This window comes from Pogoniulus pusillus, chromosome 40 (assembly GCF_015220805.1).
Source record: "Pogoniulus pusillus isolate bPogPus1 chromosome 40, bPogPus1.pri, whole genome shotgun sequence".
In the NCBI taxonomy this organism is placed as follows: domain Eukaryota; kingdom Metazoa; phylum Chordata; class Aves; order Piciformes; family Lybiidae; genus Pogoniulus; species Pogoniulus pusillus.
This window is the reverse complement of record NC_087303.1, coordinates 2,147,328-2,171,661: the sequence shown is the minus strand read 5'-3', so window position 1 is coordinate 2,171,661 and position 24,334 is coordinate 2,147,328. Positions and strand designations below refer to the sequence as shown.

Sequence of the window (24,334 nt, the reverse complement as noted above, 5' to 3'; positions counted from 1 at the left end):
AAGGTTGGTACCTCAAGGCTGGGTTGGCTCTGGGGAGCAGGATTTGGGGCTGGGATGCCCAGCAAAGCCTGGCAGGCAGGGCTGGGGTGGGGGTGGGATCCAACATAAGTGCTGATGGGCAGCCAGGAGCCTTCCCCCCCCCACCCCCGGCCAGCATTTCAATTTCTTTTCTGCTCTGTCCGTGTGTCTGTGTCCCTCCTGTCTGTCCGTGCCCTGCTGCTGTGGCTCATCTGTGCTGTTTTAATGCCCCGAGGCTCTTTTGTCTCCGTGTTTGGATCTGAGCATCCTGATTTGGTGGCACCCAACACCTCCATCCCTGCCCTCTGCCTCCTGCCCCTTCCATCTCCTGCCACCCCCAGCCCCAGGAATGGGGACACTGATGCCATTGCAAACCCCCTCCCCAAATCCCTGCACCCCAAATCGATGGCACCACCTCAGTACTGCTCCTGGTCCTGCTCAGCTGCCTCCAAACCCCCTCCCCAAATCCCTGCACCCCAAATCGATGGCACCACCTCAGTACTGCTCCTGATCCTGCTCAGCTACCTGCAAACCCCCTCCCCAAATCCCTGCACCCCAAATCGATGGCATCACCTCAGTACTGCTCCTGATCCTGCTCAGCTACCTGCAAACCCCCTCCCCAAATCCCTGCACCCCAAATCGATGGCATCACCTCAGTACTGCTCCTGGTCCTGCTCAGCTGCCTCCAAACCCCCTCCCCAAACCCTTGCACCCCAAATCTGTGGCACCACCTCAGTGTTGCTCCTGGTCCTGCTCAGCTACCTCCAAACCCCCTCCCCAAATCAGTGGCACCACTCTGACCCTGCTCAGCTACCTCCAAACCCCCTCCCCAAACTCTTGCACCCCACATTACTGGGACCACCCTGACCCTGCTCAGCTACCTCCAAACCCCCTCCCCAAACCTTTGCACCCCACATCAGTGGGACCAGCCCAGAGCTGCCCCTGACCCTGCTCAGCTACCTCCAAACCCCCTCCCCAAACCTTTGCAGCCTACATTACTGGGACCACCCTGACTCTGCTCAGCTACCTCCAAACCCCCTCCCCAAACCCTTGCACCCCACATCAGCGGGACCAGCCCAGTGCTGCCCCTGACCCTGCTCAGCTACCTCCAAACCCCCTCCCCAAACCCTTGCACCCCCCATCAGCGGGACCAGCCCAGTGCTGCCCCTGACCCCGCTCTGCTCTCCCCGCTCCGTGCAGACCCGGAGAGGAGCAGCCCCCACATGATCTCCGCGGACGATGCCGAATACCCGCGGGAGTACAGGACCCTGGGCAACGGCACTCGGCGCTTCTCCAACGTAGGGCTGGTGCACACCTCGGAGCGCAGGCACACCGTCATCGCTGCCCAGAGCCTGGAGGCCCTCACCGGCCTCCAGAAGTCGGAGATGGAACGCAAGAGAGATGCCTTCATGGACCACCTGAAGAGCAAGTACCCGCAGCATGCGCTGGCACTCCGAGGACAGCAGGAGCGGACGAGGGAGCAGGTACGGAGCCTTCTCTTGGCTGAGCACACCCCCACACCCCCCTGCCTGGCTCTCTGGGGCTGTGTGGAGGAGAAAAAGCTCGGGGGTAGGGGGGGTTGAATGGTGCATGGAATGGGTGGTCGCTTGAAGCAGCCTCTAGGTGTGGGGAGGAGCAGCCTCTAGGTGTGGGGAAGAGCATCCTCCAGATGTGGGGAGAAGCAGCCTCTAGGTGTAAGCTCATCCTCTAGATGTGGGGAGAAGCATCCTCTAGATGTGAGGAAGAGCATCCTCCAGGTGTGGGGAGGAGGAGCATCCTCCAGGTGTGGGGAGGAGGAGCAGCCTCTAGGTGTGAGGAGGAGCATCCTCCAGGTGTGGAGAGGAAGAGCATCCTCCAGGTGTGGAGAGGAAGAGCATCCTCCAGGTGTGGAGAGGAAGAGAATCCTCCAGGTGTGGGGAGGAGGAGCAGCCTCTAGGTGTGAGGAGGAGCATCCTCTGGGTGTGGAGAGGAGGAGCAGCCTGTGGGTGTGGAGAGGAAGAGCATCCTCCAGGTGTGGGGAGGAGCATCCTCTAGATGTGAGGAAGAGCATCCTCCAGGTGTGAGGATCAGCATCCTCTAGGCATGGAGGGGAGCAGCCTCCAGGTGTGGGGAGGAGCAGCCTGCAGGTGCGAGGAAGAGCATCTCTCAGGCTTGAGGAAGAGCAGCCCCAGGTTTGAGAAGGAGCTGGGATGGGGCTGAGGATGGCCAAGGAGCACCTGAGGCTTTTGTCCCCACGCCCACACAGGGCTGCACACAGCTCCTGGCTGGGGATTCAGCGAGGAGCAGCCAAATCCTGCCCAGTTGTTGTGCTTCACACCAGCTCAGCAGCCAGATTTTTTGGGGGGGGCTAATTACTGCTGGTGGCTTTGGCATCACCATCAGCCTGAGCAGAGCTGGTGCCACACATGGGGCCCTATCTCAGCAGATGGAGCAGTGACATTTCCAGCCACACAGGGATGTTCCTCAGGAAACAACCAGGAATTCTCTCCCCATTATTAGCCTGGTTGAAAGAGTTTCTTTTTCTTCACTCTTTGGTTTTAATAAGCAGAAGCTACAGGGAGGGGGAGAGATCCAGCTGGAGTTGGCTCAGGGTCTGAGAAGCTTTGGAGGGTTTTGGTAAGGTGGGAGAAAGATGATCTGGGTTCTGGAATTCTCCTTCTGGATTGCTGAAGCTGCTTGCTTAGGGCTGTGGGTACCTAAATGGATCAAGGAGAGAGTGATTTGGGCATCTGCTGGCACTGGTTGAACCCAGGCTGGCTTTTGGGGGCTTGGTTACAGAGGAAGGAGGACCCTCAGTGCTCCCTGCCCCAGGCAGAGTGCCCAGTGGTGCTCAGGGTGTGGGTCTGGGCATCTGCTGGCACTGCTCAAACCCAGGCTGGCTTTTGGGGGCTTGGTTACAGAGGAAGGAGGACCCTCAGTGCTCCCTGTCCCAGGCAGAGTGCCCAGTGGGGCTCAGGGTGTGGGTCTGGGCATCTGCTGGCACTGCTCAAACCCAGGCTGGCTTTTGGGGGCTTGGTTACAGAGGAAGGAGGACTCTCAGCCCTCTCTGTCCCAGGCAGAGTGCCCAGTGGGGCTCAGGGTGTGGGTCTGGGCATCTGCTGGCACTGCTCAAACCCAGGCTGGCTTTTGGGGGCTTGGTTGCAGAAGAGTGAGGATCCTTATCCCTCCCTGCTCCAGGCAGGGTGCTGGGCAGTAGGTGCCCAGCTGGACCAAGGAGAGGGTGATTTGGGCATCTATTGGCACTGCTCAAACCCAGGCTGGCTTTTGGGGGGCTGGGTTGCAGTGGGGTGAGGACTCTCATCCCTCCCTGCTCCAGGCAGGATGCTGGGCTCTAGGTGCCCAGTGGCACCGGGCATGTGGATCTGGGCATCTATTGGCACTGGCAAAGCCAGACTGGCTTTGGGGGAGCTTGGTGGCAGTGGGGTGAGGATTCTCATCCCTCCCTGCTCCAGTCAGGCTGCTGGGCTCTAGATGCCCAGTGGCACTTGGCATGTGGGTCTGGGCATCTATTGGCACCCAGGCTGGCTTTGGGGGAGCTTGGTGGCAGTGGGGTGAGGATCCTCATCCCTCCCTGCTCCAGTCAGGGTGCTGGGCTCTAAGTGCCCAGTGGCACTTGGCATGTGGGTCTGGGCATCTATTGGCACTGCTCAAACCCAGGCTGGCTTTTGGGGGCTGGGTTGCAGAGAGGGGGGTGAGGATCCTCATCCCTCCCTGCTCCAAGGCAGAGCTCTGGGCAGGGCTATCTCCATCTCCATGCCACAAGCATCACTCAGGAGGTGAGAAAAGAAAGAAAAACCCAAACCAAACAACCCCAAACATTTTTTTTCCCCTCTCCTCTTTATTTTTTTCCCTTTTTCCTCTTTTTCTGTCATTTTCCCTGCAGGCAGCAAACAAGAACAAGGGAGTGGGGAAGGAAATGGCAACTAAAAGCAGTGGTGCCAACCTTTAAATGACATTGGGCTCAGCCACTCTGGGTGGCTCTTGATGTCTTTGAAGCTGTTGTAGCAGAGCCTGGCAGGTCCTTTTAGATCCTAGGCTGGGCTGGTTTGTTTGCAAAGGAAAAGGCCAAAAGGGAGAGGGGGAGAAAAAAGAGAGATGAGGGAGTCTGTAAAATCAGAGGTGGATAAAACCACATCCTAAATGTCAGCATCCCTTTGTTTACTTCCTGGCATGGCCAAGCTGGCAGCAAAGTGCTGTGGCATTGGGGAGTGCTGAGGATATTAACTTCAATCCTCTCTGTCTAAAACAAGGAGGGGGGGAAAAGGATCCCAAAGCACCTAACAAATAATGGTACCCAACACCCAGAGGGCTGGCAGCAAACCTATGGAGAGCTCCAAGGCAGCAGCTCCTTGATTTAAAACCCAGACAGGGGATGGAGTTCCCAATGGGAATGGTAAAAGCAAGGATGGGAATTGGGAGGAGGTGGCTGCTGGAGTGCCTCAGGTGCTGGGTTGCTCTGGGGGGTCTGTCTTGCTCTGGGAGGGGTAAATCAGGCCAGGTTGGATCAGGGACCACAAGGATCAGCCAATTCCAACCTCCCTGCCCTGAGCAGGGGCACCCTACCCTAGAGCAGCCTGGCCAGAGCCTAGAATCACAGAATCAGGCAGGCTTAGAAGGGACCACAAGCATCAGCCAGTGCCAACCCCCCTGCCATGCCCAGGGACACCCTACCCTTGGCCAGAGCCTCATCCAGCCTGGCCTGTCACCCCAAGCCCTTCTGAACAGTCCCTCCCCAGCCTGCCCTGGAGGTCTCTTCAGATGCTGAAATGCAGCTCTGAGGTCACAGAATGTCAGGGGCTGGAAGGGACCTGCAAAGCTCATCCTGCCAGAGCAGATCTCCTGCCCCAGATCACACAGGGACACATCCAGGCAGGGTTTGGATATCTGCAGAGAGGGAGACTCCACAGCCCCCCTGGGCAGCCTGTGCCAGGCTCTGCCACCCTCACTGCCAACAACTTCTTCCTCATCTCCACCCTCAGTCTCCTCTCTCCCAGCTCAAAGCCATTCTCCCTCCTCCTGGCACTCTCAGCCCTTCTCACCAGTCCCTCCCCAGCTGGAGCCTCTTCAGGTACTGGAAGGCAGCTCTGAGGTCTCCCTGGAGCCTTCTCCAGGTTAAACACCCCCAGCTCCCCCTGCCTATCCTCACAGCAGAGCTGCTCCAGCCCCTGAGCATCTTCATGGCCTCCTCTGGACCTGCTCCACAGCCTCAGCCTCCACCTGCCCACAGCCTCAGCCAGCCTGGCCTCAAACACCTCCAGCCACCTCCATGGCTTCCTCTGCCTCCACTCCAGCAGGTCCCTGCCTGTGCCCTGCTGAGCTCCCCAGAGCTGCCCCCAGCACCGCAGGGGAGGTCTCAGCAGAGGGGCAGAATCCCTTCCCTGCCCCTTCTGCCCACCCTGCTGGGGCTGCAGCCACATCCCTTTGGGATGCACTTTCCCACCTGGGCTTTGGAGGGTTCCCCTCGCAGCAGGAAATGTACTTCCGAGGGCGTTTTTATGCCACGGGGAAATCAAAGCTTGCAGCTCAGAATCTCTTCTGAGCCCTGCGTGGCAGCAGGACCGCGATGATGCTTTTGTCTTGCTCCTGAGCCCGCAGGGTTAAAGAGCCTGGAGCTAGGAAAATGCTGATTCCAGGGCTAAAAGAGAAAGGGAGGGTGGAGGAAAGCCTCGGATCTGGGCTCGTCCAACCTGGCTGCAGGGGAAAATGAAGCAGGGAAAGGCTGGAGCGGGAGCGGGATCGCGGCGGTGGCTGCCTGACCGCAGCAGATTTGCAGCTGCCCAGAACAAATCCCACTTGAAAGTGCATCAAGCGGAGCCAGGGCAGATGTGGGGGACCCTCCCCCCGCTTTCTACAGCGGGTCCTGGCTCCTTCCTGGCTCACTGAGCAGGGGTAGGGCAGGGATGCAGGCAGGGATGAGTGAAGAGAGTGCAGGCAGGGATGCAGGCAGTGCGGTGCAGAGTGTACCCCCCCGTGTACTCCTCTACCGCGTTGCACCCCAACTTCCCCCTCCCCAGCGCCCACCCTTACCCCACGGCACCCCTAGACTCACCCTTACCCCTCTGCACCCCAATTTACCTCAGCAGCCACTTCCCTCCCCCCCTCTCAGTTCTATCTCTGGCACCCAGTCCTATTCCATTGCACCCCCCCAGACTCCTCTCTTGCCCTAGCGTCCCCCAAACTGCCCCCCCCACTCCCCTACTGCTCTGCACCCCTATTTACCCCAGCACCCCCCCGCCCCATTGCACCCCAGCAACCAGCCTGCCCCATTGCACCCCTAGCATCCACCCCTGCCCCACTGCATCCCCAGCACCCACTCACCCCACTGCAACCTCTCTGCACCCCTAGCACCTACCGCTGTCCCACTGGACCCCCAGCACCCACTCCTGCCCCACTGCACCCTCACTGTTCCCCCAGCACCCACCCCTGCCCCACTGCACCCTCACTGTTCCCCCAGCACCCACTCCTGCCCCACTGTACCCTCACTGTTCCCCCAGCACCCACCCCTACCCCACTGCCCCCTCACTGCACCCCCAGCACCCACCCCTGCCCCACTGGCCCCTCACTGCACCCCCAGCACCCACCCCTACCCCACTGCACCCTCACTGCACCCCCAGCACCCGCCCTTGCCCCACTGCACCCCCACCCACGCACCCTCACTGCCCCCCCCCCCAGCACCACCCCCACCTCGATGTCCCCAAACCACGCCCAAAGCCCCACCCACTCCATCACCACGCCCACCCGCCGGACCCCGCCCACTCGGCGGTGCTGCCCCCGGCGGCAGCACAGCGCCCCCTGCGGGCCGGCGGCGGCGGCAGGTGGAGTCGCGGTTGCCATGGTGACCGCGCCCCTATCAGCAGCGGGCGAGCAGGGGCCGGCGGCGGCCGCAGCGGCGGCGGGAGCGGGAGGTGGCGGCGGCGGCGGCGGCTCCGCCCGGCCGAGCTGAGCCGAGCCGAGCCCAGCCGCTCGGCGCTGCGGACCTCGGGGCAGGGCTCACCTACCGCAGGTACCGGGGTGAGGCATGTCCGGTGCGGGGTGGAGCGGGGAGCATCTTCTTCGGGGGTTGCGGCTCCGGCGTTGCGGTCCCCTCCTGCATCCCTGTGTCGTCCTCCCGCTGCTGCAGTGCTCCGCTCCCCCCTGCCGCAGGTATCCCGCTCTTCCCACCTGCCTCGCTGCCATCCTGGCGTCTCTCTCCCGAAATGTCCCCGGTCCCTTCCCCTTCCCTCCCCCCCCACCCAAGATCCCGGTCTCCTCCCCCGCCATCAGCAACCGGCACCCCCCGGTTGTGCCCTTGCCGTGGCCGCGGGGCTCAGCCCCAGGGCGGGGGAGTCCCTTCCTTCTCCTCCATCCTCCCGTGCCCTCCAGCTCCCTTTTCCCTCTGGTTCGTCCTTCCTTTTCCCTCCAGTCCCCCCAACAAACCATTTTCCTCCAGCCCCCCCTTTTCATCCACTTCTCCTTCCAGCCTACCCCCCAATTCCTTCCACTTCTCCCTTCCAGCTCCCCCTTTTCCTTCCAGTTCTCCTTTCCAACCCCCTCCTTCCCTCTGCTTCTCCCTTCCAGGCCCCCTTTTCCCTCCGGTTCTCCTTTCCACCCCCCCCCCCCCCCCCCCCTTTCCTTCCACTTCTCTCTTCCAGCACCCTTCTTCCCTTCACTTCTCCCTTCCAGCCCCCCCTTTTCCCTCCCCTTCCCCCTTCCAGCCCCACTCTTTCCCTCCAGTTCTCCCCCCAGCCCCCCCTTTCCCTCCATCCCTTTCCCCTCCACTGCCCCTTTCCCTCCGTCGCCCCTTTTCCCCCCACCCCTTTTACATGCCCCTTTCCTGGGGGTTCCCCTTACTGCCAGGCTGGCAGTGGGGAGGGGGCAGCAGTTTGTGGGTGCCATCGTCTCTGCCTTGCCTCTTGGTGCAGCACTTGGGGGGGGGGGGGGGGGCTCCCCCCTGCTCCCTCTGGCTGCCCAAATTGCTGTGCAAAGCCCCCGGTGGTGCCCGGGGCAGCCTCCTGCTGTCACTCGCGTCCCTGTCCCTTGGCAGGGAACACTTCTTTCCCCTCCCCCCCACCTTCCTTGGGCTGTGCTGTGGGCAAACAGAGAGGGGCAGATGGTGGCCTGGGCATGCAGCATCCCAGTGCCATACTGGGGAGGGGGGGGGGGCGCTTGGCTCACCCCCAGCTCTTTTGGTGAAGCATCCTTCTCAGGGGGGCCACCTGCTACCATGAGCCACTCCTTCCCCCCCCCGGCATGTACCCAGTCCCACTGGGGAGCACGGTGGGAGGAGAGATGGTAGAGCTGGGCACAAAGTGGGGTGCCCAGGTGAGGCTGGCACCATCCCATCCTCACGGGGTGCTTGGCCAGGCTGGGGGTGCAGGGCATATGGGGGAGGTGGTACATGTTGAGGGGGGGTTGGTACCTGGGCACTGCTTTTCCAGCCCCAGTTTGTGGACCTTGTCTGAACTGGTTGGTAGGAGCCTGTTGGGGCAGGGGGAGCAGGAAGTGTTGGGGGGGGGGAGGGTGGTCGTTGGTTGCTCTTTCCAGGACGTGCTCCTGGTCTCCAGAGGTGAGGAATGTTGTGAACCGTTGCAAATGGCTGTGATGGTGGCAGGGAGGAAGAGGAGACACAGGAGTGACAGGAGCAGGCACGTGTGGCCCTGTCCCCGTGGCTACAGCCAGGGTTGGCTCTATCGATTTGCCTCTTGTTTCCCACCCCCCCACCCCCCCCCTCTATTGGATGCAATTCCTGCCTGGTTCAAAGAGACCTGGCCCCATGCATTGGCTGGGAATCAGCTCCCTGGGAGCTGGAAGTGCCCTGTGGCTCTCCTCACAGGCTTTACCCGAGGGAGCAGGGAGGGGCAGCAGCTCTGGAAGCCCCTGAGAAGCAGTTGGTAGCCCTGGGCAAGCTCATCCACTAGCCCATGGTGTGGTCCAGTGGGGAGGTACCCAGTGGGCATCCATCAGGAATTGGGTCTGGTTCCATCCTAGCCCCATCCTTGTTCTCCCAGTGCCCCCTTCCCAGTTCCTCACCCTGCTGCTGGGGGGGGTTGTGAGTGCCACCAGCCTGGGCTGGGCAGGAGTGTTCCTGCCCCTCTGGCACACTGGGGCCTGATCGTGTCCCCACCCTGAATTTTGACTCCTCCTGCTCTCCCTAAGCCCAATTTGTCCCAAACTTTGACTCTTTCTTCTCTCCCTAAGCCAATTTTCTCCTGGATTTGACTCCTTCTGCCCTCCCTAAGCCAAATCTGTTCAAAATTTGACTTTTCCCCTCCATAAGCCAAATTTGTCCAAATTTTGACTCTTTCTACTCTCCCTAAGCCAAATCTGTTCAAAATTTATCTCCTTCTGCTCTCCCTAAGCCAAATTTGTCCAAATTTGACTCTTTCTGCCCTCCCTAAGCCAAATTTCTCCTGAATTTGACTCTTTCTTCTCTCCCTCAGCCAAATTTGTCCTGAATTTGACTCTTTCTGCTCTCCCTAAGCCAAATTTCTCCTGAATTTGACTCCTTCTGCTCTCCTTAAGCCAAATTTCTCCTGAATTTGACTCCTTCTTCTCTCCCTAAGCCAAATTTGTCTCCTGCTGGTGGCCTGGGAGGTCCTTGTGAGACCACTTTGGGCTGCTGCATGCCCTGGTGTCAGGGTGCCAAGAGCTGGTGCTGAGTGAGGTTGGGAACAGCACAAAAGCTGCAGCAGGCAGCAGAGCTCCTCTGTGCCTGCTGCTCATGCAGACCTGGCCCTGGAGCTGCTGGCAGTGGAGAAGAACAGATTTGCCTCCACCAGCAGGTTGATGCCCTCTGTCAGGGTGCCAGGGTGGTGGCAACTGCAGCCCATGGGGCTGGCAGCCTGCAGGGTCCCTGTGGTGGCAGCAGGTGTGACACAGCTGCTGTAGCCCCACAAGGAGGTGGCTGGAGGTTGGTGGCTGATGGTGATTGATGGTCTATGGTTGGTGGTTGAAGGTTGGAGGTTGATAGTTGATGATTGGTTGGTGGTGGTTGGTGGTTGGAGGTTGATAGTTGATGATTGGTTGCTTTTGGCTGATGATTTGTGGCTGATGGTTGAAGGTTGATGGTGGTTGATGGTTAGAAGGTTGATGGTGATGGATGGTTGATGATTGGTGGTGGCTGATGGTTGGCAGTTGAAGGTTGGTGGTTGATGGCTGATGGTAGTTGAAGGCTGATGGTTCGTGGTTGGCAGTTGATGGTTGGTGATTGTTGGTTGCTGGGTGGCAGTTGATAGTTGGTAGTTGCTGGTGGGTGGTTGGCAGATGATGATTGGTGATTGTTGGTTGCTCATTGGCAGTTGGCAGCTGATGGTTGGCAGCTGATGGTTGGTGGTTGCTGGTTGGCAGTTGATGGTTGGTAGTTGATGGTTGGTGGTTGGTAGCTGATGGTTGGTAATTGTTGGTTGCTGGTTGGCAGTTGATTGCTGGTGGTTGTTAGTTGCTGGCTGCTGGTTGGCAGTTGATGGTTGGCAGTTGATGGTTGGTGGCTGTTCATTGCTGGTTGGCAGTTGATGGTTGGCAGTTGATGGTTGGTGGCTGTTCATTGCTGGTTGGCAGTTGCTGGTTGGCAGTTGCTGGTTGGCAGTTGCTGGTTGGCAGTTGCTGGTTGGTAGTTGATGGTTGGTGGTTGGTAGCTGCTGGTTGGTAGTTGATGGTTGGTGGTTGGTAGCTGCTGGTTGGCAGTTGATGGTTGGTGGCTGTTCATTGCTGGTTGGCAGTTGCTGGTTGGTGGTTGGTAGCTGCTGGTTGGTAGGTGATGGTTGGTGGTTGGTAGCTGCTGGTTGGCAGTTGATGGTTGGCAGTTGATGGTTGGTGGCTGTTCATTGCTGGTTGGCAGTTGCTGGTTGGTGGTTGGTAGCTGCTGGTTGGCAGTTGATGGTTGGTGGCTGTTCATTGCTGGTTGGCAGTTGATGGTTGGTAGTTGATGGTTGGTGGTTGGTAGCTGCTGGTTGGTAGGTGATGGTTGGTGGTTGGTAGCTGCTGGTTGGCAGTTGCTGGTTGGTAGCTGATGGGAGATGCTTGAGGTGCTGGCAGAGCTGCATCTCCCAGAGGTCCAGGGGTTCCTGTGGAGGACCCATCCCTCCTTGCCCTTGGCATGGGGGGTTTCTCAGGGCTCTGCTGCAGGGATGAGCCTCCCTGGGGTCGGGGGAGCCTGACAGAGGGTGGAGGTCACCCCAAAGCTGTCAGGGGTGGGGTACTGGCCCCGGCTGGCTGCTGAGGAGCTGGTGGCTGCTTGCTGCCTGCTTGCAGCCGGCTTTACCTTGCGCGTTCCTATTGTGTTGGTCCACCTACGCCGTGCCGTTGCCATAGCAACTCTGCAACCTGATCTGCCCAACTTCTGCCAGCTTTCCCTACCTTCCCCCCCCCCCCCTCACCAAACCTTTGGCCCTGCTCTCTGGCTGCCCTCTCCCTGCCCTGGAAAGAGGATGGAAGGTGGAGGAGCTCTTAACCCGGTGCAGAAGCAGAGGATCCTCCCCCTCTCCCCATCCCGAGCAGGCTGAGGGATGTGCTGAGCCACCAAGCTTGGATCTCAGGGATCCTACAGCACAAGAAGGGTCTCTGACCTTGGCTGTGGAGGCCACAGAGAGGAGATCTCCGAGGCCAAGCCCACAGGTGGTCCTCAGCAAAGCCTTTGTCCTGTTGCATCACTGCTCAAGGGGGCACCAACAGCACTGGTTTGGGTTTAAGTGAGGGTCAGGAGCACAAAGCTACTGATGTCCAAAAGTGTTTGGGGCTCTGGTGTCACCTGGACTGCCTCAGAGAGGCTGCAGGTCGAGGCTGTGATTGCTGCTGCAGAGATGAGGAAGCTCTCCTGGAGAGAGGCTCATGGTTGGTGTGTGGGCAGGGGGAAGGTCCTGCAGGCAAAGCTGGAGCTGTGCAGCCAGGCCAGGGGAGTCTCTTTGTTTGCCACCAGGTCACTGTGACAACCTATGGCATCTCTTGATGGCCATCAGAGAGCCTCTTTGGGCTGGGGACTGGAGTGAGTAGTGGCAAGAGCCAAGTCCCTGCCTGAAGGTGCCTGTGGCAGCAGTGGAGTCCCTTCCACAGGGCAGTTTGAAGACTCAGCTGGGCCAGCTCGGTTCAGCTCCCACTCTCATCTAGACAGGTTGGACCAGATGGTCCTTGGGCTCCTTCCCAACCTGGCATGCTGGGATTCTGTGCCTGAAAGAGGAGCAGCAGAGCAGATGTCTTGGTGCTCTTCTCGTGGTGGGCTCTGGGTTGAGTGAGCTCCCCCTGGAAGCTGAGGGAATTAGCCCCAGTGATGCTGACCTGGCTCTTAGGTGCTGGGGTGCTCAAGTGTGAGAGGGCCTTCAGGAGGAACTGGGAGAGCTCAGATGAGGTCTTTCAGGACAGAGAGTTCAGATGAGGTCCTTCAGGAGAGACAGGGAGAGCTCAGGTGAAGTCCTTCAGGAGGGAGAGGGAATGCTCAGATGAGGTCCTTCAAGAGGAACTGGGAGGGCTCAGATGAGATCCTTCAGGAGGGACAGGGAGAGCTCAGATGAGGCCATTCAGGAGGGACAGGGAGAGCTCAGATGAGGCCATTCAGGAGGGACAGGGAGAGCTCAGATGAGATCCTTCAGGAGGGACAGGGAGAGCTCAGATGAGATCCTTCAGGAGGGACAGGGAGAGCTCAGATGAGGCCATTCAGGAGGGACAGGGAGAGCTCAGATGAGGCCATTCAGGAGGGACAGGGAGAGCTCAGATGAGATCCTTCAGGAGGGAGAGGGAGAGCTCAGATGAGGCCATTCAGGAGGGACAGGTAGAGCTCAGCTGAGGCCATTCAGGAGGGACAGGCAGAGCTCAGATGACAGCACCTGCAGCACAGTGTCAGAGCAGCTCTTCCCTCTGTCTGTCTGCTGTTTCTCCTCTGCTCCACCCTGTCAGGTTGAGCTTTCCACTTTAATCCACTTTCTCCTCTGCTGAAACCCATTAAAATCCGCCCCAGCCCCAGCCCAACCTGCTGGAGGAGAAGCAGATTGAGTTCCCCTTCCCTGGCATCGTTCAAGGAGAGGTTTGTTTGTCGAGACTCAGTGCCTGAGGGGAAGCCTCTCAGAGCCTGGAAGTCCTGAAAAAGGACTTAATGAAGAAGTCGATGAAGCTGCCTCTGCCCCTGCCTTTGGTGCCAGGGGTGCTGCTGCTGCTGCTGCTGCCCATCTTGGTGGGACTCAACCTTCCCTTCTTAATCACCCCACAGGTTTCTGTCCTAATTGCTGGCCAGGGTGGGTCTGCCTGGGTCAAGGTGGTGACTGGCTTAGAGAATCAGAGAGTTGTTTAGCTTGGAGAAGACCTCTGAGGTCATTGAATTCAGTCCCCAGTCCAACCCCACCATGGCCACAAGGTTCTGGAACACCTCCAGGGATTTCCTAGAGTGGTTGGGGTTGGAAGGGACCTTTGAGATCAGTCAGTGCCAACCCCTCTGCCATGGGCAGGGACACCTCCCACCAGCCCAGGAGTGCTCAAGATCTCATCTTAGAATCCTAGAACCCAGCAGGCTGGCAGAGAGCTCCAAGCTCCCCCAGCCCAGCCTGGCACCCAGCCCTGCCCAACCAACCACACCATGGCACTCAGTGCCCCAGCCAGGCTTGGCTGCAACACCTCCAGCCATGGGCACTGCACTGGGGCTGTGAGAGAGGTTCCTCCCACCTGCCTTCTGAGGGCACCAAGTGGAGCCCAAGGAGGCTACCAACAAGGGGAACCTAGGGAGGCTCACCCAAGGTGGGAAGAGAGCTCCAAGCTCCCCCAGCCCAGCCTGGCACCCAGCCCTGCCCAACCAACCACACCATGGCACTCAGTGCCCCAGCCAGCCTTGGCTTCAACACCTCCAGCCATGGGCACTGCACCACCTCCCTGGGCAGCCCATTCCAGTGCCAATCACTCTCTCTGCCAGGAACTTCCTCCTCACATCCAGCCTGAGCCTGCCCTGCCACAGCTTCAGGCTCTGTCCCCTTCTTCTGTTGCTGGCTGCCTGGCAGCAGAGCCCAACCCCACCTGGCTACAGCCTCCCTGCAGGCAGCTGCAGGCAGCAATCAGCTCTGCCCTGAGCCTCCTCTGCTGCAGGCTGCACCCCCCCAGCTCCCTCAGCCTCTCCTCACAGGGCTCTGCTCCAGGCCCCTCCCCAGCCTTGCTGCCCTGCTCTGGGCACCTGCCAGCACCTCAGCAGCTCTCTGCAATGGAGGAGCCCAGAGCTGGGCACAGCACTGCAGGGGTGGCCTGAGCAGTGCTGAGTACCCTCCAGCAGAGGGGACATCCACAGCCTCCTCGGGCAACCCACTGCAGTGTCTCCTACCCTCACTCTCGAGTATCTCTTCCTCCTCTTCACTCTAACCCCCTCCCCCCACCTCTCTCCTGGAGCTCCTGGAGCGTTCATGCATGCGGAGGGTCCCTCCTGGCCCTGGGCTCACAGCAGCATCTCAAGCCCCATTTTCCTCTTGCGTGCTTGCTTCAGCTCCTCCGTCTTTGTGCTGCGGGGGAGGGAGGGCAGCCCCCAGCCCTCGTTAGTCCATCGTTTCGCAGCATCACGGTCATGACTTTCATTGGAATGATCAGCTCAGCCTTTGTCATTCTTCAGCCCTTCTGCACAGCTGCGCTGCAAGGAGCTGCCTGCTTTATGGCTCGGAACGGGGCTGTCGCTTCCAATCCTCTCTCAGACCATTATCTCCCTTTGATGCTTTTGAAGAGCCAGCGATATGTTAATTCTACCTTGGACCTCTCCTCTTCCCTCCCCTCTCTCTACAAATCCATCCTTGCCAGCCTGGCTGGCTGCCAAGCTGCACACCGGGGAGCTGGGCACAGCCCTTGGGGCTTCTCTCTCCTCCATCTCCCGGCCAAGGTTCTGCAGGAGCTGGTGGGAGGTGGCTGCGGTGTTGCTCTGGTCCCCTTTTCGCTGCCCTCTGGTCCCCTTCTCACTGCCTTTTGATTCCCTTCTCACTGTTTTCTGGTCCCCTTCTCTCTGCCTTTGGTCCTCTCCTCTCTGCCTTTGGTCCTCTCCTCTCTGCCTTTGCTCCCCTTCTCTCTGCCTTTTAATTCCCTTCTCTCTGCCCTTTGGCCCCCTTCTCTCTGCCCTTTGGCCCCCTTCTCTCTGCCCTTTGGCCCCCTTCTCTCTGCCCTTTGGCCCCCTTCTCTCTGCCCTTTGGTCCCCTTCTCTCTGCCATCTCACCCCGGGGTGGGGGTGGTACCTGTGCCCCTCGTCCCATCACCTATTTCAAACCCACAGCAGCAAATCCTTCATCCCCTTCCCATCACCACCAGCTGCTCGTCCCCACCTCCTCCCCCTCCCACTACACCTGGAGAACACCCCCCCCCCCCCGAGGAGCCCCTGGGGGGCATCATCTCAAACCCACACAAGTAAATCCTTCATCCCCTTTCATCCAACCCAGCCGGTAGCTACTTCCCCCACCCCCACCCCCCCTCCAGAGACCTCCCCCCGACCTGAGGAGCCCCTGGGGGCATGGCTATGCTGCCTGTACCCCCCCATCCTCCCCCACTTAGCTCCTTTGTGCACTGAATGACTGCAGTGAGCCTCCACCGAGAGCTTTTGGAGGGGGCTGGAGGTTGAGCCCACGGCAGGACCGGGCTGGGCAAGGAGCCTGCGCTGCAGCAGTGCCTGCAAGGACCAGATGGAGCCCTCCCCCCCCCCGAAAAGGTCTCTGTGCTGGTGGCCATTGCCCACTTGGCCCTGGTAGACGGCACCAGATTGGCAGCCCTGGCTGCTCCTGCCTGCTGCCATGGCTCCTGTGCCCATCCCAGCACTCATGGAATTCTGGAACCAGAGAGTTAACAGCATCATGGAATGGTTTGGGTTGGAAAAGAGCTTTCAGCTCATGCAGCCCAACCATCCTCTAGCTCTGCCGAGGCTGGGGCTAAGCCACAGCCCTCAGCACCACAGCTCTGCCTCCCTGAAACCCCTCCAGAGATGGGCATTCAGCCACCTCCCCTGGCAGCCTGTGCCAGGCTCTGAGAACCCTTCCAGTGAAGAAGATTCCTCTGATGTCCAACTTAAACCTGCCCTGGGGCTCCTTGGGGTCGTTTTCTCTCCTCTCCTTTGTTCCTGTAAACCCAACCCACCCTAGGGCTGAGTCCCACCCAACCCATCCTAGGGTTGGGTCCCCTCCAACCCAACCCATCCTACGATTGGGTCCCCTCCAATTCATCCTAGGGTTGGGTCCCCTCCAACCCAACCCATCCTAGGGTTGGGTCCCCTCCAGCCAAACCCATCCTAGGATTGGGTCCCCTCCAATTTGTCCTAGGGTTGGGTCCCCTCCAACCCAACCCATGCTAGGATTGGGTCCCCTCCAACCCAACCCATCCTAGGGTTGGGTCCCCTCCAATTCATCCTAGGGTTGGGTCCCCTCCAGCCCAACCCATCCTAGGGTTGGGTCCCCTCCAATTCATCCTAGGGTTGGGTCCCCTCCAATTCATCCTAGGATTGGGTCCCCTCCAACCCAACCCATGCTAGGGTTGGGTCCCCTCCAATTCATCCTAGGGTTGGGTCCCCTCCAATTCATCCTAGGATTGAGTCCCCTCCAACCCAACCCATCTCAGGACTCCATGGAGTGCTGCCTGCAGGGACCAGGCAGGAGTTCTCTGGGTGTGCTGGTGGAGAGAAGCAGCTGCTAGCTGGGGCGAGTGTGATGATGGAAGGGGATGAAGGACTTACTGATGCCCACTGGAATTGGGCTGCCAGGAGTTAAGGACCCCTCCTGTAGCTTTTGTTGGGAGGTGGCATCTGAGGCCGGGCAGGGAGAGCTGTGCCAAGGGCTGTGAGCAGCAGCAGGGTGACAAAACTGCTGCCCTCTGCAAGCTCCACTCGAGACGCAGCTGCAGCCAGGCAGGCAGGGCACGTCCAAGCCTCCCGAGGCTGATGCAATCCTGCTCACCTCCCAGAGCCACAGAGATGCTTCCTGCAGCTCCTCCAGCCCAGCAGGAGCCTGCTGCTGGCTCTGCAGCCAGCACAGCCTCGCCTTCTGCCCCCGGGCTTGGCTGCTTTACCTTGGCATCCAGCAGTGCTGCCATCTGGGCTTTACCCCCCGTGTGTGGCCAGGGAGGTGCTGGGGCTGTCAGCCTTGCTTTGTGCCCAGCATCTTGCCCAGGGCATCTTATGGCTGGCATTTTGTCCCCAGCATCTTGCCCTGCCTCTTTTGCCCTCTGATCTTCTGCCCCCCAGCATCTTGCCCTGCCTGTTTGCCCCCTGCTCTTCTGCCCCCCAGCATCTTGCCCTGCCTCTTTTGCCCCCTGATCTTCTGTCCCCAGCATCTTGCCCTGGCATCTTGAGCCTGGTGCCTTGCCCTCAGCATTTTGCCCCTGGTAGCTTGTGTTCAGCATCTTTCCCCCCTAGCTTGCCCTGGCATCTTGCCCCCAGCATCTTCCACCCAGCATCTTGCCCCTGGCATCTTGTGTCACAGCATCTTCCCCTCCATCATCTTTTGCCCACTACCTTGCTGGGATGTGAGGTGGACAAGCACAGGATGCCCAGGAGCCAGCAATGTGCCCTCATGCCCAAGGAGGTCAAAGGAGCCTTGGGGTGCATCCAGAGAGTGTGGCCAGCAGGCTGAGGGAGGTTCTGCTGCCCTTCTGCTCAGCCCTGCTGAGGCCACATCTGGGGTACTGGGACCAGCTCTGGGCTGCCCAGGTCAAGAGGGGCAGGGACTTGCTGGAGAGGGCACAGCAAAGGGCTGCAGAGATGCTGAGGGCACCTGGAGCAGCTCTGTGAGGAGGAGAGGCTGAGTTGGGGCTGTGGAGCCTAAAGAAGAGCAGCCTGAGGGGGGCTGAGCAGTGCTGAGCAATCCTTCAAGGGTGGGGGGCAGCAGGATGGGGCCAGGCTGCTGCCAGTGGTGCCCAGTGCCAGGACAAGGGGCAATGGGCACAGAGTGGAACATGAGGAGGAGCTTCTGGAACTGAAGGGTGCTGAGCCCTGGAGCAGGCTGCCCAGAGAGGTGCTGGAGTCTCCATCTCTGGAGAGCTTCCAGCCCCACCTGGCTGTGCTCCTGAGTGCCCTTCTCTAGGTGACTCTGCCCTGGCAGGGGACTTGGCCTGGCTGTGCTCCAGAGGTCCCTTCCAACCTTCCAGTGCTGGGATCCTGGGATCCTGCTGGTTGTTATCTAACTGTGCCTGGTAATCACAGCCCTGGTTTGCTATTTCTGGTGCTGCCTCTGAGTCATGATGTGCCCTTGGAGAAGACCTTTGTGCCTCCAGGCTTGGCTGAGGTGGAAGTTCTGCACTCCTTGGCCTTGTGCTGCCATTCAGGCAGACTTGGGCAGGCTGAGGGGTGGGCAGGGAGACACTGAATGAAAGGCAACAAGGACAAGGGCAGAGCCTGGCACCTGGGAAAGAACAACCCCAGGGAGCAGGTTGGGGACTGAGCTGTTGGAAGGCAGCAAAGGGGAGAAGGATTTGGGGGTGCTGGTGGGTGGGAGGGTGAGCATGAGCCAGCAATGAGCTCTGGTGAGCAGGAGGGGCAGTGCCAGCCTGGGGTGGGTTAGAAGGGCTGTGGTTGGTAGGTCGAGAGAGGTTCTCCTGCTCCTCTGCTCTGCCCTGCCCTGCCCTGCCCTGCTGAGGCTGCATCTGGAGTGCTGTGTCCAGTTCTGGGCCCCCCAGTTCCAGAGGGACACAGAACTGCTGGAGAGAGTCCAGCACAGAGCCACAGAGATGCTGAAGGGAAGGGAACAGCTCTGCTAGGAGCAGAGCCTGAGGGAGCTGGGGCTGGAGCTGGGAGAGGAGGAGCTGAGAGGTGACCTCAGCAGTGGGTATCAATGTGTGCAGGTGAGTGCCAGGAGGCTGCAGCCAGGCTCTGCTGGGTGATGCCAGTGCCAGGCCAAGGGGCACTGAGTGGAAGCTGAGGCAGAGGAAGCTTCATTTAAACAGGAGGAGGAATTTTTTTCCCTGTGAGGGTGGCAGAGCCTGGCACAGGCTGCCCAGGGGGGCTGTGGAGTCTCCCTCTCTGCAGATATCCAAACCCTGCCTGGATGTGTCCCTGTGGGATCTGGGGTAGGAGATCTGCTCTGGCAGAGCACCTCCAAGGAGGAGGCATGGTGGTGAGGATGAGGATGAGGATGATAATGGTGATGATGATAGAATCATCCACTGGTTGGGTTGGGAGGGGCCTTCAGGACCATTCAGTTCCAACCCCCCCCCCCCAAGCCACTAGGGACACCTCTCAGGTTGCTTGAGGCCTCATCCAACCTGGCTTTGAGCAGCTCCAAGGAGGGGGCATGGTGGTGTTGATGATGATGATGATGGTAGTGGTGATGATGATGGTATTAATAATGATGATGATGATGATGATGATGATGATGAAGAAGAAAAATCACCCTCTAAGCCACAAAGAGTTTTTTGCAGCCCCTGTGCTTGTGGTGGGGCCATAAATGCTGCAAAGCCAAGGGCTGGGGTGAGGGTGAGAGGGGAGGAAGGAGCAGGTCAGGACTCTGACCCCCTCCCCCCTCAAAAAGAAGCTGCTCTGCACCCAATTCCTCCTACCCCACCCTGATGGCATTCCCAACACTTCCCCTTCCCACGGAGGTGGATCCCACCTCTTGGTACCATCCCTAATGTCCCTCCTGCTGGGCACCTGCCAGAGGCTTGGCTGCTGCTGCCCACACTGAGCTGGGGTTGGGGGTCTGATGGGCATCCCAGAGTGGCATGAAGCTGAAGCTGCTGTGCCAGGTACATGCCCTGCACCTCCAGGTGGCAGGAAGCTGATGCTGCTGTGCCAGGTGCATGCCCTGCACCTCCAGGTGGCAAGAAGCTGATGCTGCTGTGCCAGGTACATGCCCTGCACCTCCAGGTGGCAGGAAGCTGAAGCTGCTGTGCCAGGTGCATGCCCTGCACCTCCAGGTGGCAGGAAGCTGATGCTGCTGTGCCAGGTGCATGCTCTGCACCTCCAGGTGACATAGAGCTGATGCTGCTGTGCCAGGTGCATGCTCTGCACCTCCAGGTGGCATGAAGCTGATGCTGCTGTGCCAGGTGCATGCCCTGCACCTCCAGGTGGCAGGAAGCTGATGCTGCTGTGCCAGGTGCATGCCCTGCACCTCCAGGTGGCAGGAAGCTGATGCTGCTGTGCCAGGTGCATGCTCTGCACCTCCAGGTGGCAGGAAGCTGATGCTGCTGTGCCAGGTGCATGCCCTGCACCTCCAGGTGGCAGGAAGCTGAAGCTGCTGTGCCAGGTGCATGCCCTGCACCTCCAGGTGGCAGGAAGCTGCTTGTGCTGCTGCTGTGCCTGCTCTGAAGGGTTTCCTTTGTCCCCAGCCTGTCCCAGTGCCATGCACTGGAGATGCCCAGCCCGGATGTGCCTTTGGGTACCACTTTGTCCTCTGAGGACTTGCTGAGCTCCTGCAGCCCCATCCAGGCTGTCCAAGCCCTTTGCTGCTGCCCTGGGAAGGGGAAGCCACCAAACCTCCGACCCTATGCTGTGTCCCCCAGCCCCACTGTGGGTGCTGCACTGAGCCACTCCCCCCCCCCCCCCAGCTCGGAGCATCCTCAGCACTTGCGGTGCCATCTCCTGCTGGTGGTTCTCAGTGGGTGGCACAGGAGGAGGAGGAGGGGAAAGCTCCTGAGCTTCCCTCCAGCTGGCTGGGCTGGAAGCTGTGCCAGCTCCTGTCACTGCCTGGAGCACATCGATTTGACACCTGTGGAGAGGCAGCAGAGGGGAAGGGAGGAGCAGGGGCAAAGAGCAGGGATTGGAAGATCCCATTCCAAACCCAGCCCCTTCCACCACCCCCCCTGAAAGCAGCAGGATAAAGCTTCAGCAACCCTGTGGGGAGGGGGCTGGAAGCAGAAGTAGCACAGGTGGAAGTGGGCACAAGCCAAGCTCAGGAGGTGCAGCAAGACCAAGGGCAAGGTCCTGCAGCTGGGTGGAGGCAATGCCAAGCACCAATCCAAGCTGGGCAGTGCCAGGCTAAAGAGCAGCCCTGAGGAGAGGGACTTGGGGGTGCTGCTGGAGGAGAAGCTCAGCAGGAGCCAGCAGTGTGCACTTGCAGCCCAGAGAGCAACCAGAGCCTGGGCTGCAGCAGCAGCAGTGTGGCCAGCAGGGCCAGGGAGGGGATTCTCCTCCTCTGCTCTGCTCTGCTGAGACCCCACCTGGAGTCCTGCAGCCAGCTCTGGAGCCCCTGGGACAAGAGGGCTGTGGAGATGCTGGAGAGTGTCCAGAGCAGGGCCAGGAGGATGCTCAGAGGCTGCAGCAGCTCTGCTGTGAGCACAGACACAAAGAGTTGGGGCTGTGCAGGCTGGAGCAGAGGAGGCTCCCAGGGGACCTTCTGGTGGCCTTCCAGGGTCTGAAGGGGGCTCCAAAAAAGCTGGGGAGGGACTTTTGAGGCTGTGAGGGAGTGGCAGGAGTGGGGGGGATGGAGCAGAGGTGGAGGTGGGGAGAGTGAGGCTGGAGGTGAGGAGGAAGTTGTTGAGCAGGAGAGTGGTGAGAGCCTGGCAGGGGTTGCCCAGGGAGGTGGTTGAGGCCCCATGGCTGGAGGTGTTTGAGGCCAGGCTGGCTGAGGCTGTGTGCAGCCTGCTCTAGGGTAGGGTGTCCCTGGGCATGGCAGGGGGAGGTTGGCACTGCCTGCTCCTTGTGCTCCCTTCCAGCCCTGCCTGATTCTAAGTTGGAACTCAACAACACTCCAGAGGGACTCCAAAAGTCCAAGTGGGATCTTAATGATCTTTTTGTTGTTGTTTTGTTTTTCCTTCTCTTGGTTCTTCTCTCCTTAGCAACCCAACTACTGGAGCTTTAAGGTCAGTACCTTCTGCTTTTTACCCCCTTCCCCCTCCTTGCTTCTGTCTCCACTGCATGCATGGAGTCCTCCAGCCTTGCTTCATCTCTGTGCCCATGCCCAGGGCAGTTGGACCCTGAGGGTTCTGGCCTGTGCCCAGGGGGAGTTTTGTTTGCAGCTCAGCAGTGGTTGGAGCTCCTCAGAGGGGTTTTATTTTGGGCCCCTCTGGGTTGAGTTGTTGTGCAGGTGCAGAGCTGTTGGCTGACAGGGGTGAAGCCCTGGGAGCTTGCTGAGGTCAGCACCAGCACCACCTCTGGCCTCCTTGAGACCATCATCATCATCATCATCCTCCTCATCATCTTCCCTGGCCTCTTTGAGACCATTATCATAATTCATGGCCTCCTTTGGACCAGCAGCAGCAGCCCTGACCTCCTTTAGACCATCACCACCACCCCTGGCCTCCTTTAGTCCATCACCCCTGGCCTCTTTTAGTCCATCACCATCACCCCTGGCCTCCTTTAGTCCACCACTATCATCCCTGGCCTCCTTCAAACCATCACCATCACCCCTGGCCTCCTTTAGTCCACCACTATCACCCCTGGCCTCCTTCAAACCATCACCATCACCCCTGGCCTCCTTTAGTCCACCACTATCACCCCTGGCCTCCTTCAAACCATCACCATCACCCCTGGCCTCCTTTAGTCCACCACTACCACCCCTGGCCTCCTTCAGACCACTACCACCACCCCTGGCCTCTTTTAGTCCATCACCATCACCCCTGGCCTCCTTTAGTCCATCACCATCACCCCTGGCCTCCTTTAGTCCATCACCATCACCCCTGGCCTCCTTCAGACCATCACCACCATCACTCCTCCTGTCCTCCTTCAGACCTCCTCCCCACAGCCCCATCCTGCTGCTTTAGAGTCAGTGCTGGGAGCAGGGCAGGAGTGAGCCTGATCTGGGCTGGCTTTGGAAGGTTACCTGTGGAGCTCCCAGGCAGGGAGCTGAGGCTTGCTCTGATTTCCAGCCTCCTCCTCCTCCTCTTCCTCACCTGAGAGCTGCTGAGCAAAGCTTCGTCCCTCCCCTTGAGCACAGCCTCTTGTGGGTGCCCTTGCCAAGCTCTGGCACCTGCTGTGCTTCTCCCCACCCCTCATATCCAACACTCAACCACCTGCCCAGCACCAATTCCCCCTTCCAGCTCCTCACCTCCTCTCTCAGGCTTCCTCATTCCAGGCTTATCCCACACTGATGGGGCAGGAGATGAGCTCAGGGATTGCTCTGCTGGGTGCTGTGGGAGGGGAAGGGGACAGCTCTGTCCTGCCTTGGCCATCATCATCTGTGTCTCCATCCTCTGCTCTGTCACCTTGGGGGGTTTGGTGCCAGCTGGGGTGGGGCAGGGAGGCTGCTGGCAGAAGCTTTGGAGTTTGCTTTGGTCCACCAAGAGCTCAGTGCTCAGCCTCAGCTCTTGCAGCCCAGGCAAAGGCTGGGGGCAGGCTGAGCCCTGGCAGCACCCAGGGGCAGGCTGAGCCCTGGCAGCACCCAGGGGCAGGCTGGCTCCTGGCAGCACCCAGGGGCAGGCTGGCTCCTGGCAGCACCCAGGGGCAGGCTGGCTCCTGGCAGCACCCAGGGGCAGGCTGACTCCTGGCAGCACCCAGGGGCAGGCTGACTCCTGGCAGCACCCAGGGGAGGCTGACTCCTGGCAGCACCCAGGGGCTGGGTGGCTCCTGGCAGCACCCAGGGGCTGGGTGAGCTCTGGCAGCACCCAGGGGGAGGCTGAGCCCTGGCAGCACCCGGGGGGAGGCTGAGCCCTGGCAGCACCCAGGGGCTGGGTGAGCCCTGGCAGCACCCAGGGGCAGGCTGGCTCCTGGCAGCACCCAGGGGCAGGCTGAGCCCTGGCAGCACCCAGGGGCAGGCTGAGCACTGGCAGCACCCAGGGGCTGGGTGAGCCCTGGCAGCACCCAGGGGCAGGCTGGCTCCTGGCAGCACCCAGGGGCTGGGTGGCTCCTGGCAGCACCCAGGGGCAGGCTGAGCCCTGGCAGCACCCAGGGGCAGGCTGGCTCCTGGCAGCACCCAGGGGCTGGGTGAGCCCTGGCAGCACCCAGGGGCAGGCTGGCTCCTGGCAGCACCCAGGGGCTGGGTGAGCCCTGGCAGCACCCAGGGGCGGGCTGAGCCCTGGCAGCACCCGGGGGGAGGCTGAGCCCTGGCAGTACCCAGGGGGAGGCTGAGCCCTGGCAGCACCCAGGGGCAGGCTGGCTCCTGGCAGCACCCAGGGGCAGGCTGGCTCCTGGCAGCACCCAAGGGCTGGGTGAGCCCTGGCAGCACCCGGGGGCAGGCTGAACTCTGGCAGCACCCAGGGGCTGGGTGAGCCCTGGCAGCACCCAGGGGCAGGCTGAGCCCTGGCAGCACCCAGGGGCAGGCTGAACTCTGGCAGCACCCAGGGGCAGGCTGAGCCCTGGCAGCACCCGGGGGCAGGCTGAGCCCTGGCAGCACCCGGGGGCAGGCTGAACTCTGGCAGCACCCAGAGGCTGGGTGAGCCCTGGCAGCACCCAGGGGCAGGCTGAGCCCTGGCAGCGCCCAGGGGCAGGCTGAGCCCTGGCAGCACCCAGGGGCAGGCTGAACTCTGGCAGCACCATGGGGAAGGCTGA

General features: G+C 60.3%; 1 protein-coding gene across 14 annotated transcripts in view; it reads left to right on the top strand.

Annotated features, from left to right (window-relative positions):
• Positions 1-24,334, top strand: part of SRCIN1 (SRC kinase signaling inhibitor 1) — a 120,852-nt gene that overhangs the window by 48,699 nt on the left and 47,819 nt on the right. For all 14 annotated transcript variants that reach the window (XM_064174511.1, XM_064174510.1, XM_064174513.1 and 11 more), the window contains 2 exons: positions 1,219-1,502; positions 21,688-21,711. In XM_064174511.1, coding sequence (XP_064030581.1) covers positions 1,219-1,502; positions 21,688-21,711 — 308 coding nt within the window. The remainder of the gene's footprint in view (positions 1-1,218; positions 1,503-21,687; positions 21,712-24,334) is intronic.